Source organism: Balearica regulorum, chromosome 4, assembly GCF_011004875.1.
Source record: "Balearica regulorum gibbericeps isolate bBalReg1 chromosome 4, bBalReg1.pri, whole genome shotgun sequence".
NCBI classification, from domain to species: domain Eukaryota; kingdom Metazoa; phylum Chordata; class Aves; order Gruiformes; family Gruidae; genus Balearica; species Balearica regulorum.
Window position 1 is genome coordinate 59,825,179 of NC_046187.1, and position 16,637 is coordinate 59,841,815.

At 34.4% G+C, this 16,637-nt stretch overlaps 1 protein-coding gene across 10 annotated transcripts in view; it reads right to left on the bottom strand.

Annotated features, from left to right (window-relative positions):
• The window catches only part of PCDH7 (protocadherin 7), a 286,621-nt gene that overhangs the window by 12,655 nt on the left and 257,329 nt on the right, over positions 1 to 16,637 (bottom strand). For 2 of the 10 annotated variants that reach the window (XM_075752344.1, XM_075752343.1), the window contains one exon: positions 11,052 to 11,129. The exons of the other annotated variants lie outside the window; for them this stretch is intronic. In XM_075752344.1, coding sequence (XP_075608459.1) covers positions 11,052 to 11,129 — 78 coding nt within the window. The remainder of the gene's footprint in view (positions 1 to 11,051; positions 11,130 to 16,637) is intronic. 10 annotated transcript variants of the gene reach the window in all.

Here is a 16,637-nt window from a genome sequence, read left to right on the forward strand (position 1 = left end):
AATACATTTAAACAGCAATTGAACATATCTCAAGAAGCATTTAGTGCCCCAAGGCTTGGACTGCTGTCATTCTGAATGTGGCATTATCGTGTACTGCTGAGATGGTGCATGCCATCTCTAAAACAGTCCTACTGAATAAAGTCAAACACAAATCCACTGTTTGAGGCATGCCAACTGCACTGAAGTAATGAATATATTAATTGCTTTTGGACTAGAATAATTTCATGTATATCATGCCCAATTCTGAAAATCTTTTCAGTGCTTAAGAAAATACTTCAGAATACAGAAAGGCTTACATGTACATTGATTGAATGATTAATACTGTGAGAGGAGGTATGACAGAAGGATATAAAATAATGAATTCTGAACCTTTTTATTCTTTCATTATGCAAAGAAAAGGAAACATAGAACGAAAGTGAGAATTTTCAATACTTTACTTGAAAAATCGTAAAATTAAAGTATCCCTTAATTCCTAAAAACAGCAAGACTCACTGCTGTCATATGTCAAAAGTTCAAGTACTTAGCTTGTTTCAAGAGAGACCAGAGTGGAATTTTCAAAGCAAACACGAGATGCTATATAGTCCTTTACCATTAAAACTAATAAAAACAAAACAAACAAAGCAATGCCATAACAGAAACAGGTACCTGATGCTTTAACATTTGGAAAAAAGTTCATACTAGATGAATAAAAGTGAGTTAGCCAGAAGAGAAGGCAGCTGAGGGAGAAAACAGCCTGTTTCCTTTACCTAAAAGACTATAGTAAAGCAAGAGTGGGAATAATTTGTTTTGCATGCCCACAGTGGAAAGGACCAAAAGTAATGGCTTGATTGCAACAATGACAAATCAGGTTAGCAATCAGAAAAAACCCCCCTTGGGGATAAATGCAGTGATGGAAGGTTATAGAGTCTCCACCACTGGGAGTGTTTTACGAATGTCTAGAAAAACTTCTCCCAAGGGTAACCTAAACGTGGCTAATCCTTCCTTGGGAAGAGAAGGATGCACTGAATGGCCTCAAAAGGTTCCCTTCAGCTCTGCAATTCTGTTAATATGATTACTAACATTTAGGTATTTTGGCCTCAATCCTTACCTCTTTCTGGGTTAAGATTCTTGACTTATTCGGTAATAAAGTTGGGCTTAGGTTCAGCTAAAAGTAAATTTTAGAATGGCATCCTCCTTAAAATTCTATGTTAATAGAATTACAAACAAAACCCCAAATGGTCAGCCCATTTAAGATAGGTGTTAATCAAAGAAATACAGAAACAAAAGCCAGTAATGCTAAAAAAACCCCACCCACTCTCAAATTCCAACATGATAACCTAACACTTATAAAATCTTCTTGCCTGAGTCCCATCCGTTCCATTTTACAGTTTCATCGAGAAGTTAAGGACTGAATACTTCTACCTGTAGTGGTGCAAAACAAGTATCATACCTCTAAAATCCATTAAACCTGAAACTAGTGTAAGAGAAACTCTATAAAGGAGAAAATTTTGACATTGTTCACTTCTTACATGAAATTGTTGGTTTGTTTGCCCTTACATAATAGCTGCTTCTGTTTCAGGGAGGAACAGAGTCAAATAAGTTAACAGTTGCATAAGATTTTGATGTATTTCTTTTGCTTAATTAAATAGACTATACCAGACTATATAGGTATTTTACATGATTCAGAAGTGTAACCAAAGAAATATTACACAAGTAATAAAATTCCTGGCTTAGATTCCACAGTTATTTCTATCACGATTGCCTCCAGCAGGTTAAGGAACAATATTCTTTCACTGTTCTTCTAATAATAGAATAACTCCATAAAAAAGTTTCCTTCCTAAATTAATGATTGTACCAGCTCTGTAGTATGGCATGTGTGATCTTCAAAGAATCATGAATATTTCACAATTGACTGTTTAGATGAAAAACAGTCCTATGGCTTTTTTTCTTACACTAAAAAACTAGTTGTACTCTTTCAGGCCCGAATTATATTAATCAGCTGGTTGTCAGTGGAGAACCATAATACAGGTTGCATACAATATGACCTGTAAGTGAAACCAAATTCACAGACTGAATTCTACATAAATAATAATGTATCCTGATTACTTTATAATATAAAAGGAAACACATTAGAAACATATAGTTTTCTCTTGTTTAAGTTGTATTTATCCTGTAGTTCAGACTTCATTATTTCATTTTTGTTCACAAGACCAATTGCGTACATATAATGAGGACTAAGAAGTATCAGCTTATGTGATACCAGTGGAGAGTACCATACTCAACACACCATGCTGAACTTAAATTCCCTAGATTTTAATTTTCCAGATTTGAATGTAATTGCTACCAGACTCCTTGTAATCCCGTTAAATCCTTTGATAGCCTGATTTACTTCTATCACTGAAATGGCAACATATCCTTCAGAAAAGTAGGACTTACTATGGCTTCCTGAAGTAGCACAGACATTAAGATGTAGGAAACATTTAAGCTGTCTAATTGTTCTGCCAATCTGATTCTAAAGTATTAATCTGTCACTGTCTCAAATTACATACCTTTATTTTTTTCAGTAAAACGTGTCAGTGCTTAACAAACTCTGAGCTGAAACAATTCGTGGAGCAATTAGAATGTCAGCTCTCCTAAAGATTGCTTAAGAAAAGTCTGAATCAGGGCTCAAAAGTCAACATAATTTCCTTGATACTCATGCCAAAGTGATGGGACTTCAGGAGCTCTAAGGGAACAGAGTAACTAGCAGCCATTATTAGCTCATCTCAGCTGTATACTGTGCTTCCCCTTTATTTTATTTCTTGGTGATAAGGATTTAATAATGTATTTTCTTCATCAGGAATGGACACCAGGTAGGAAACTCTTGCCACAGAAGGGAAAAACAAGGTTATATGGTTTCCCCTGCTCCTCCTCCAATTTATGCCCATCTCATTCAAAAGGCATTTCTTTTTGGAGATACTCCAAGTAGCATTTTCTAGGGAATATTAATGAATACATTACTTCCATTTAGAAAATAAAAGCACAATCCCAAAAGATGTTCAATGTCATTAGATCTGATGGATATCTCACAAGTATCTCAGAGGATATCCAGAATCTATAATAAAAGTTGGATATATAGAAAAAGAAAAAAAAACAAACAAAACAGTGACTTGACAGAGTTGCAAGCAGTTTTGTAAGCTTGATATTTGTGGCAGTGATGTAAAAATGCACTACATATGTCTAATGTTTAGGTTCAAAGAATGACTGATTAAAAAGACACAACCCCCCCTACACAAATGGCTGCTTAATTGTTTAACATAAGTAATGGGGGGGAAACCCAACAAACAAAAAGCAAAACTGGACCACTTGTGACTATGGGCAAGAGCTCAAACTAAAATAAAGTTCTGGTTGAATGCTTCTGTGTTTAAGAATTGGCTTTAAGGGAGAATACCGATTTCTTTCTTTCATATCTTTCAGTGAGTTACATTTTTCTTACGGAATTCTTCTGCCACATGAGATACTAACTTGAACTGATTATCTTGATAGAAGCACTGCATTCCTGAAAATTAAATGCTTCATACAGTTCTACTTTGTGCAGTAACACATTGCTGGATTCTGGATCTTATTTCATTCCCACATATACAGAACAAAATATAATAACATATAACAAATAGTAGCAATGCTTTCATAAAAAGGGAATTACTCGTGTTCCCAAGAGATTTCGTATGTGACTCATGTAATGTTTACTTTGTTAGAAATCATAGACCCTCAAAAGTTAAACTTGAACCTTAACTGTAAAATATGCTAAAACCCTATTAATTTATATTATGTTATTTTCAAATGGGGGGAAGAAGAAATTTCTCCATGCTCTGCATGCAAATGATCATCTACATAATGTAGAGCTCAGCATGAAGCAGAAACAAATAACTTGTGACTACTTGTCTTTTTAGTAGCTGTCAAGAAGAAGTTTTGTTGCAAGAAGAAAAATAGCAGTTGTGTGAAGGATCCATTTAACCTTTTATGTCACATAAAGGGAACCTTATCCCACACAATGAAAAAAATACCTACTTATCTGTTCATGTGATACATGTTTCTCTCAGAAATACACATATAAATTGCTAATTTTACTTACTTAATCATACTAGCAAGATCAGGGATACCGAACCAAATTTAAATCAATTCAGTGAATTGAAAAGTGCAAAGAATGCATTTTCATTCCTTTAGCAGAAGATGTACATGATGCATGTTAAAAATAGAAATAAAAAACATTTTAAGATTATTTTATTAATTCAAATTTTTCCTATTTGTGTAAGTATACTCCAGAAGAAATATTGTTAAATTTTATAAAATATAGTGCTCATCTTCATTAACTAGGAAGCATAGCAGAAATATAAACTCACAGAACTCAGGAGTAAATGGTAACCTGTCACAGGGAAAGGAAATGATTTACTGATTAACTAGTTACAGACTCTTGTCTTTTATTCCATGTCAGTAGCATAAGCCATAGTGTTACTCTGGTCTTTGGATCAATTATTTTGGAGCCCTCAACTTTTCCTACAAAGAGATAAAATCTACCCTGGAATTAATCCACTTAAGTTTGTAATTTTGTTATAAGTACTGATGCTTTCTCATTGAGATGATGCAGGGGAGGGCGGGTGAGTACGTGTTTTCGTTTGGTTTGGTTGGGGGTTTTTATAGTAAATATATGGAGAAGTCTTCACACCTCAAAAAATGGAGAGACAAATACAGAAAGAAAATTAATCTCTCAGTGTGATTTATGTCCTGCTCAAAGGGATTTTTTTCATTAATTTTTTTATTGATTTTTCAGCTGTGTGTGCAGATTACAGCTAGTGAATTAATTACAAACATCAGCTCAGAATGGTTACATACTTATGACAGATTCATCTGGGTTACAGTCCATTAGTAATTAAGTTTTAAGCACAGCACTAATTCCCCTTGTGCATGTACAGTAGATAGACTGTAATCATACACAAGAAACATAGGGATGTTATACTAAAAGTGATTAGAGTATCACTGTTTATCCCACTATAGAATGGAAAAGTATAATGATGGGGTTTTTTATAGGAATGGAAAGTTTGAATGAAACAAAACAGAGAAGTCAAAAAAATCAAGTCTGTCTTATAAAGTCTAAGCCTGTCAGAAACAGCAGTTTCAAACCTTGGGAGGGGGAATCTAATGGAGCCTGTAGTGTGTATCAAAGTTTTTTGACCCCTGCCCTTGACCCTAAGTCTCCTGCAGTGTTTCATTCGCTCAACAGTTATAGGAGGTAAAGAAGTAGAATTCTTACCTTACAAATAGAACTATGTCTTGATGAAAGTTAAAGGCAAGATTGGACTTGAACAGGGGTGACAAGCATATTAGTCAGGGCCTACCTCTCATCCCTGAGATGGAGATACTGGGTCTTTGGTTGCTTCACCAGCTACTAGGTAACATTTTCTTCAGATTTCCTAACCTACTTACTTGAGTGGGCAGCTGAGCATATCCCTCTACAGATTTCTTGAGATAGTGCTCGAAAATACGTGAAATATTTCCTAGCCCCAAAGTAAAAATGGAATTGTTTTTGTCAGAAGTGACTCCAGTGGAAGTACTCTTTAATTAATTCATCCATTCTCTTGGTTTAAGAATGTTTAATATTGCAACTTGTCTGCTCTTGTGTTTTGCAGCACAACACTAAAATTAGTATGCTTGGTTGCCAAAGTGTATGCCCGTACCCATAAAATTTTAAATCTCAGAAAATATTTCATTATTCCTCAGTTTGTGACATTTCCAGATTTCCTAAGAAGTGCAGTACATATATTTTGGAGTACTGCTTCATAGCCAACATCTACTTTTTCAAGAATGAATAAGATAATCTCCAGCTTGTTTACTCATTTGAATATCAAGAAGTTTCTTGCATTATTAGTTTATGCTTTCACTCAGACTCAGTAAAATTGACAAAAGATTTGAAACTGGACAATGTTAAGCTTGCTCCACTTGTAACGCCTGACTAAATTCTTGACAATATGTAGGAAAAATCCTCTAATTATATATGCTACGATAGCATAAAACCCAGTCAAGTGAAATATATTAACAGGGAGGTTAAACCCTTTTTTTGTTTGTTTTTTAAGGGTACATATACTGAAGAAAATGAAGATATTATTGTATTAAATGTATTGACTACAGTATAGGAAAATAAAATCATCCTCTTGATTATTCTGTGCAAATCCACAGAGTCACTTCTGATAATCTACCAAATATCAGTTGCAGTGGTCATAATCATTTAGCAGCTGCTGGATTGTTTTGAAAATCTGAACAAGGCACAGAAAAACAGTGGTTAAGGGGTCAAATATAGGAGTTGAGCAGAACATAAAGAAGCAGAAGATGAAAACAAGTTTATCAGACTGAATCAGACAAAAAAAGTAAAAAATCCGCAGATTTTATCTGACTTAAAAGACAATTATTGTTAAAGGAGAAGGAGTAATTTGGTATTTTAGCAATTATTATTTCAGACAAGTTTTTAATAAACTGTTAATTTCCTTTTATTAAATGGTCATTGCCTACTATTGCCCCCACAACGTATCATGACAAATCATATGGTGCATACTTTGTGTAGGCATCTTGCTTCCAGGCCACTCAGAATATGGTTTCCTGAATGAAAAATATTCAGTAGAAAATTGTTCTCTGCACAGTGGTTTAGTCTGTGGCTCCTTTCTGAATCATAATAGAGATGCCAGTTGGGATTTTGGTTTTTGTGAATGTAAAGCATTGTGCGCTGGAGTATAACTAATTTATTCATATAATAGATTCATTATTGGATGGTACAATTGGTTTCTACTTGGGTCAACTTTGAAGCTGCAACTTGAGGCAAAAAATTATGTGCCCAAATATCAATAACCCGAGCCACCATAACTGTCAAAGGACGGAATTATTCCAGGAGAATTATTTGAAGAAAATGGCATGCTCCTAACAGAATTGAATGAGGTTCTACCAGAAACTGGGCATCACACTTGAATACTTCATGGTCCTTCTACAGGAGTGAGCAGCAGAGAGAGCTGATGAGCATGTTTCATGCCCCTTTGTAAACAAAGCACCTCTGATTGATAGTGATTCATTCAATTAGGTCTAGACTGAGCACAACGGATAAACTCACAGTCCGCAGTGGTGGAACACCTGTGATTAGTTTATGAAACTTACACTTCAAGTTAATTAATTTAATTGGACTGGTAAAGCATGGCCATATATAGATATATTTTATTTTAAATCAGAGATGAGTGGCTGGCTAGATAAAATTGAAAATTCTCTCTTTACTTTTGAGTGACAGAGATAGAAAATAAATAGAAGAATTACTGCGTTCTCAAAATATTTTGACAAAAAATAGTTATCAGCATTAAAATTAACATTGCTTTTATTCTGCTCTTTGTGTGAAGGTATTTTGAGAATCTTATTTTTTATTAGACTATTTATGTATATTCTCAACTCCCTTTCCCACCAGGTATATGAAAACTCACTAAATATGTAGCAGTGCAAAAAAGAGCTAAACAAACTCTCAGTGCATGCTTTACCCTACCATAGACATGAACTGCAATTGCATATGTCTTAAGTGTTGTTAAACTTATTCTGTACTGCTGCAGAAGTATTTTATGGGTTTTTCTCTGTTTCTATTTACTGATGCTTTTAGTCACTGAAAGTAGAGGAGGTACAGAAAGAGGTCAAAATTGACAGCAAAACTGAATCAGGGCTTCTCATGCCAATGAAATAATGAAAAACAGCACTGTTCTTACAGCAACAATAATGAATATAAATAGACAAAAGGCTCTGAACAGCTACTGAAAGAGAATAAGGCATCCATTTCAAGAAAAAATCTTTTCCTGCCATCACAGATAGCTTTGTGAACTGGATAAATTAGGATGCCCTTTAAACAATTTTCATGCTTCAAGAAATGTCTGTGAGAGACAGGTCTCCCTTATTTTCCTTTAAGGGATCAGACTTAATAGGTTGAATTTTACTTGTATTTTCTACACCTTTATTTCTCATGTCAATCATTCCCAGATAAAATCTATTATCTCATCTTTGACATAGTTCAATACTTAATATGAATGCTTTTTCCCCCCCTGGATTTATTGTCTCAAGCACAGATATCCCTATTTCTCTACAGATAACATTAGTAGGGTGCAAGTACCGTCCAAATAATTCTCAAAGGATAATAGAGATTTGCCCAACTCTTCTCTCTGTTTCAAAACTAAATCTGTAAGGAAATGCACAAATCTGCATCAAAGTAATTTACTAGAATAGCTGTGCATATCTGATTTTCTTCCATATAAAATGCTGGACAGTGCATCCAGAGAAAGATTAAAGCAGCAAGTTTCTTTGCTGTTATGACTGATAGCATGTACTAAACCCACAAGTTTAAAAGTCATTGGAGAGATGCCATATCAATTAAATTCCAAGAGATTATAAGATTTTTGTCTGTCACTAAGTGATTCTATGGACTTAATGTATTTTACACCACCATCTGTTCAAAACTCAGTAGAGAAATATCTTGCCTCTAGTTGAAACTATTTGAAAATAATTATATCTTCTTCTGGAATAACAAAATAGCAATCTGTTACAATACTTATGAACCTCATCTTGCTATAGGAGAACAATTTTTCTTGTTAACTTATAACATTTTTATTCATAGGGAGGTTTTAATCTGAGTTAAGATTTACAGAAAAACCTTACATTTCAAATTTCAAGAGGTAGAACTGATGGTAAAGGAAGCAAGAGCAGGTCGGGAATAAAATTCCCTTGCTAATGTCACAAAAAAGCAAGTATCATTTAACTTCTCTGTTGTTAGATTCTCTCATTTATTATATTTCAGTCTATGAAAAATTGTTTAGCTGCAGGCATCTCTTATTCTGCAAAACTAAGCTTATACAGTTTTCTACAATAATCTGTATTTTGAAAACTCCCTGCAGAATTTAAAAATTATTTTTAAGACCTCAGCTGCACAAACTTGCCAGAGGAGTGAGCAATGGCTCTAATTATAAATCTCTGGGAGAATTTCTCACTGGTTCAATTTTACCTAACCTGTCTTTCAGGTAAAGGTAATATACACTTAAAGCGTACCTTTCGCAAGATGCACTACATCATCAGCACATAGCATTTAGAATTCTGGTCAGTCGAACTTCATTTAAATTTCTAAAAAGCACAAATATTTTGCGTATTCAGAGATTGACCTCATACTGCCTTGACATCCTTTGAATCTGATATTTCTGTCATCAATAAGAAGTGCAAATTCAGAGTAATCAACTAAAGCTAGTGGCATGCCACAAATTTGAAATAAATGTAAAGTGTAATCCAGAAATGTTCCAACTGTAGGAACGGATAATTTCAGTCAAACAGAAAGGAAAGATTAGGTATCTCGAGATGTATGTGGTTTACATGTTAATTATTACTTCTGTGTCCAAAAAGATAACAGATCTTCCTCAAACAGGTACATTAAAGATGGTAACAAAATTTTTACTATATTTACTGCATCTCTACTATTAATGTCACAAGGTCGGAGATGATAAAAAACCATGACAGAAAGTACAATTTAAAGATGTGTTTGTTTCTAAACTGTCATATAAATACTGTATAATGTATTTTTTCAGCTCAAAAGTGTAAAGCTGCTCAGCAAAGCTGCTCAGAGGCAGTGCGTGTGGTTTTCTGACTGATGAGCTTTAGGTCAAGTGGAACTCTTTAGAGGAAAAGGAAGATTGCTCCTTTCTTAAGAGCAAATAAACTTGCTTAGCTGAGAGAAGTTTCTGTAGCTCAGAGGGGGACCTGTGCCCCTGCCTCCAAAACTCTAAATTTATAGGTGACGGAAAGAGACTTCAAGGAGACTGTACAGTTTATTCTATATAGGAAGCCCCTGAAGGTTGTTTGAATAAATAGTCTGGAAGGAATGTTAAAGAGGAGTGCTAAGATGCATTTCTAGACCTTTATATTCTGCCTCACTCAGAAGTTCTTAGTTTTCATTATTATTAAAAGAAAAAAAAATAATAAAATCTTCAGCTTGATACTTGATGGACTAATAAAATAAGGCTTTGGAGAATAGGATCTGGCATCTCTTGGGGTGTTACTTACACTACAAGACCGAACCAAGCAGTCCATTAAACAAAAATATAAACAAAGGAACATTAAGAAATCAACAAGTAGTCATTTATAAAGAGAGAGCACAAAAAATTTAAGCTGAAGCTACCTATGGAGCCATGCCAGCCTTGTTTTACCTAGGGGTTACAACCCTAAAACTTCACTAACCCAGAAACTTAGTCTGATGAAACAAATTTAATTCTGGCCTTATTCACAAAACTTTTGGTTTGAAATTGCAGTAATTTATTTGTTGATGTTAATACAAGGTTCAAAAGGACGACTGTAATAGAAACTCGATCTAATCTTTAATCAGGGAGTAATATTGAAATAACACAGTATATAATTTGTAGGAAAAATAATTTGTAAGAAAACAAATGCCTGCTATGATATATCATTCCTGTTTTACAAATATTATGTTTCGCCCTATTAAACATACAAAATGTAAGTTACATATACCTACTTCCTGATGGAACACAACTGACAGAATATAGAAGGGCGTTGTATCATATGAGATTACAGAGGGAAAAAGACTAAAACTAAAGTTTATAGGGTAGGAAAACTTCTTTTAAGTAATTAAGACTAGTTTTCACCAATTTCCTCTGTCTGCTATGAAACTGAAATACAAACAACATTTACGGCTGTGTACTACACAGTCTGTTCTACTTTGAACTTTCTTCTGTCCTACTAGGATATTGTCAGGGTTTGGGGGGTTTTTTGTTTTGTTTTGGGGATTTTGTGTGGGTTTTGTTTGGGTTTTTTTAAGCATAGCAAAAGAAGGTTAAAAAGAACATAGAAGAAGCATTCATGGTTATAAAGTTTGCCTACCTATTAAAAAAAAAAGGAAAAGAAATCATTAAAGTATAAAGGAAATCAACTTTTACCCAAACAGGAGATAAGCAATTATAATGAAATTCATGCAGTGTTTTGAATAGCCATCCCAGGCAGTAAACCTGACTTACTCCAAATAGTATAATTACCTCCTTCATGCTTAATATTCTGTTCTTCATCAAACGAAATGCGAAACAAGCTAACTCCAGGTAGTTCTGAAAATCTGGCTTGGAAAGAAAAGTATTATCAATAACTATAGGTCATCTTATCTCAAGAAAATCTATTGGGTATCCAAAACATCAAAGCACTTGCACTGCTGTTCTATCCTACTCTCTGTTTTTAATTATGAGGCTCTTCTCTGCAGGAAGCAATTCTAAGAGAATTGAAACAGTTTATTTTAAAGGCAATAAACATCAGAAGAATTCCACCTTGTGCATTCTGAAATGCAGAATATCTTAACACCTCACAATTTGTAACAGACACATAAACAACCTTTTCTAGGTAAAGAGACTTACTTGAAAATACAGCCTTTCACAATAGCTTCTCAAATGAATTGCTCACTATTAGTAACTGCACAATCTTAAGTTAAAAAGGAAAATAGTCTTTTATCGGCCAAATGCAATTTGATTGTGAAAAGGTATCGTTTTCTAATACCTAACTAAAGACATGTTTTGAATTTCCCATAATGTAAATAGAAATAAATAATGTTGCAAGTAGAAGTAAAAAGAACTATGCGTTTTTTGCTATATGCAGAAAAGAACTTGCATGGAAATGTTAAGATATGGAGGAAAGCATTTCAAACAGAAGCAGACATTTTCAGACTTGCTTGTTTGTCTGTGAAAAGTCATGGTGACTCACTATTAGAAATATTTAACTTGTTCTGAAAGTACATGTCTTCTGAGCTTTGCTATGCACAACAATTTTAAAAAGAACCTTTTCTATCATAAAGCTGTATCAGCATATTTCAGGGAACAAGAAAGTTTATGACAGTTTGCATTATTACATTTTTTATTATACTATCTGCCATGACCTTCAGTACTGATCCTCTGCAAGTTTTTGATTTTATCATCCCAGATTCAAAACAAACTGAAATGGTGTCATGAAAATATTCTGGTTTACAAGAAGTCAGTAAGAGTTACTAAGATGAAAGTTGCACTGACAAAACATGTGTTGTCTTTGCTTAATCTAGGTACAGAATTTGTATCGCAGAATAGAGAATTTAATAGTAATTTTTTACTTTATTTTTTTATTTATTGCAACTGCTAGCTCAAGTCATCATGTCTGTGCTCAAACTTGAGTGTTTCATACACAATCCCACTCCCTCCCAAGTAATGCCACACCAGTGTTCTCTTTTCTTATTGATTATGGGAGAGATCAGGAACATGCTCTAACTCTCTAGCTAAATACTAAGCATTCAGCTAGAAGGGGAGGAAGGGACTTGTGCTCAGATTTTTAGAAAGCAGACTTCCGTCCCTAGTTGAATGCCTAACGGGCTACAGAGTTCAAGGTCACTCTGCTTCTCTCTTTTTCAGTAACTCCTGATAGTGGTTGCACCGCACACAGCTACAGGATGTTGATGGCTCTCAGCAGGAAAAGTTGGAAGCTCTGGACGTCAGTTCCCTTAGGCTATATATAGTACCTACAACTTCCAATAGCCATGCTTGAATTAAAATGCCTGTGGTTTCTACTCTGATTTTAAGCCAATAGCCATGCTTGAATGAAAATGTCTGTGGTTTCCACTCTGATTTTAAGCTATGCGCTGAGTTCATGTGTTTTAGGAGCATTCAGAACTTAACTACTCTTTTTTGCCTTATTTCTGGATGTCGCCATAGCATGGATTTCCAGATGGAATGGTTTGGTAACTGTGAATCTTAGGTTCACAGGTAACTTTGTGATTCAAAACACAGTCGCAGTTAGAATAAGGTAGCTACTAGAATATTAGCTTTCTGAACCTGTTTCATAGGCACATACACCTAAACTGCACCTCCAGAGCCAAAATAGGTGCTCTTAATCTCTCCCATTTGCCTGAACAAGCCAGTCATAAAAGCTTTATCTGGCACCAACACTGTCAAAGCAGTGCTAAGGTTTTTAGTTTGAAAGTGGCAAGGTCTAGAGATGCTCTATGACAGAAATCATAACGTCATTAATTAAACTCTAAAGCAAATACTAAATTTTGAGCTGCAATAATTACCAACATTTTCTCTAGGGCTCAATATCAAGTATTTATTTCAATTAATTAACTGGCATGACACCTTCAATAACATTTAAAAAAAAAAAAAAGAGATGGTTAAAATTCAGCTGAGTTTATTAATAAAGTCTTTGCCCCTCAAAAGACTAGAACTTAGCTTATTACCACCTTGTTGTCAACAAATTAATGGCATAAAGTCCATAGCTATCAGCTCTCCTTGAAAAATATTCAGTACTCTGCAATAAAGTCTTTTAAAGTAAATATAAGATGACAACTGATTAGAGATCTGTCAGCTTGAGCAGGAAGACTTGACACTTTGTTTCTAGCTGAATTTCAAGTCCGTTAGTTTCCGTAATTGCACAAATGAAACCCCTGCATATTTTTCTAAGATGTGATTGCTATGAGCAAATAAGGGCTGTCATTCACTTATTAGCATGATCTAAAAGTAACACAATGAATGTAAGCTATTTGATTGGCCAACTTTTTCTGTCATGAACCAATACCATGCTGCTTGGTAGACATTTTGAAGGCCTCTGAGGGATCTGCCTCCGTCATGATGGCTCATGAAAAGCAGTTGCTCCTCTGTTCCAGTTATACTCTACTCCCCTCAGCTCACCGCTACTCTCCCAACGCTCATCAATGTCTCACTAACCAGCATGATTGAACATGAGTTACAAAAGTATTAGAAGCAGTCTAATATTTCCCATCAGTCTACTAGACAAATTACATCAAGAGTTTCATGACTTTAACTCTTCAAGTTTTGTCAGAGAGAATTTAATACTATCATTCAGAATGTACATTTAAGCCTCCATAACTATCACTAATTCAATTACTTGCAGGCATTGTAATGTCAGTATTTATTTGATATAAAAAGAACCATGTTCAGCAAAAATACTCAATTTCTCTGGCCAGAAGGTACCATTATGATCTTCCAGACAGTTCCTTGAATGCATAAACTGAAGATTTTCTCCCTCCTAGAGGCAAGATAAAAGTGTGTCTTCTAGAAAATAGTATGTTTTAGACTCCAAGCAATGTTGAGTTTATTATTACCCTCTAGTAAACTGTTATTTTAATTAGCCTTACTCTTCTTCTTTGGAGGATCTTGTTTCATCTTTTTTTTGTGTACCACAGACTTACAAAACTGAAAAATCTATCTTACCATATTAAGTATACATATTGCAGTATCCTTCTCCTTTCCTATATACCTTCTTTCTTACTTAATGAAGAAGTTTATGTCTTCTAAAGAATAATCATAGCTCAAAAAAGATCAACTGTAATTATTTCCCTAGGTTAACAGAAAGATCTAACCAGATAAGTCCTTTTAGGAACTTGAGACATTTTTCTAGGCTTTAAAAACTATTTGTAAACAGACAAAGATTAAAGTGCTAGGTGCAGTATTATTTCCAAAAGAACTCAAGGTCTTTAGAACATCTTTTTCCATTAAAACCAATGATTTCCTCCTATTTAAGGAAAAATAAGCATCTTAGCAATCCATTTTATCACAAACCCATCCAAAGGTATCTTCTTGACACTTTTTTTTTCCAAATTTTAATTGCACAAATTGTTCTTCATATTTTTCTTACACCTTTGTTGTCTCTGAGCTAAACCTTGTTATTGCAACAGTTTATGTGACAGACAATAGAATTTAATTGTATATATCTCTCTAATATTGCTCTCTACTACTAAGTTTAAAAAAAAAAAAAAAAGAAGAAGAAAGGTAGTTTGATCACTGGTTAGCTTGAAAGCCTTATTACACTGCTACTATATTGTACTATAACGGATGGACTTGCTATATATGTCAGTTTATGAAAGGCGTGCTCTCTGAACACTTTAGTATACCTACAAATTGATTCATAGCTACTTCATTAAAAAAACAATAATCTAACTTTTATTATTATTATTTCCAATTTCCTTAAAACTTTTCTGTTCTAAATAACACACTAATCTTTGCCAGTGGATATTAACATATGTTTGATTGCTTTCAATTTCTCTGAGTAAAACATAATCTGCTGCTTAGAGCAGATAAATACAAACATGCAGTTTCCCAGCAAATAACAAAACTGGACAGTGAGGCAAAAGCCATTAGAAGCTTTCAATCCATAACTAGCCATTAAGAAGTCTTTTTCTCATTTAAATAGATGTTCTCCAGATAGTATGCTAGACACTCTTGTCCCACATTCATCTTTATCATGGACAGCTTTCAGAGAAAACAACCCCTCTGCCACACACACATTCCTGCTGTATTATACCACATGAAACCATCTGCATTTCAGTCATAAAGTTTTAGCAACATATTAGATTGTATGAACATAAAAAACCTCTTTCAAACAATATTGCAGTCAGAATGGTGCATCAGATTCCGTAAAACCATGCGGAGTAGTATCATCTGACAGATCCTAAATCTAAGAATCTGATTCTCTATTTCTCTACTAAATTAAATCACAAGCAAACACTTGTTTCACAACCACGTATTAAATGGCTCTGCCTTGCCCCTCTACCAACAGATAGACACACTTCCTAGAACCCGTTTCTGTGTTTGTTTCTAACTTTTCTCTACGCTGGCATATTTTTCGCTTGAGCTGGCACCAGTCGATCAGTACATTTCTACTTCAGCTGTTCAAGCAGCAGCTAGCAGGGCAGCCACAACAAACACAATTCTGGCAGCTCCTAATGTGTGTCCCTGCCTTTTATTCAGATGCTATTTACACAGTGTTTACATGTAGACCACGTAGCTTTTATAAAGCTCGGAGCTTGGATTTTAAACGGAAAGCTTATTAGGCACAGGAGTATCTCAAATGAAATCAGAATAAGTAGCTACTTAAAATGCTTTGGAAGATGGAATCCACAGTAATATATTTTTATACACAGTTAGTGTTTGTCTAAAGTAAAAGAGAAAAATGGAATAGCAAATTCCAAGCAGTGAGATGTACTGGACACGGGAGTTTTACTGCTACACCACTTACCTACAGTAGAAAAAACAAGCCTTTCTTGTCTTAATTTCATAACGTATAAGAAATCATAAGCACACATTACAAATAGAAGCATGAATATAATTTCCTTAGCTAAATCACCAAGAAACATATATAGAAAGAGTACAATATATTCCTACTGTTATTTTTTTATTTCTGTCCCAAGAATTCCAGACAAACCAACTTAGACTGCCTTAAAAAACAGGTAGTTTTCTCTCTGTTCCCTTTTTAAAAAAAAAAAAAAATTAAAAATTTGGGGGTTTTTTTTGTTGTTTTTTTTTTAATATGAGATGTAGGAATGTAAAGCTTCAAATCTGCAGTTTGTCTCAGACATTGGACTTCTAAGTTGGGTGACTTTCTCCTATAATAACCTGGAATTCTGTCTGGGAATTAAGCTATGAAACCTATCAACAATCTTTCCACCAAAATTTGTGTGTTCCTATGAAATGTTCTGATTAAGGTGAATTGAATTTGCACTGGCTTGCTCACAGTTTGAGTGTGCTGAACCAATCTTTTAACATTTTTCTATTTCCTCTTCAGTTTACTCATCTTCAAGTGTCTGTACCAATAATATAAGC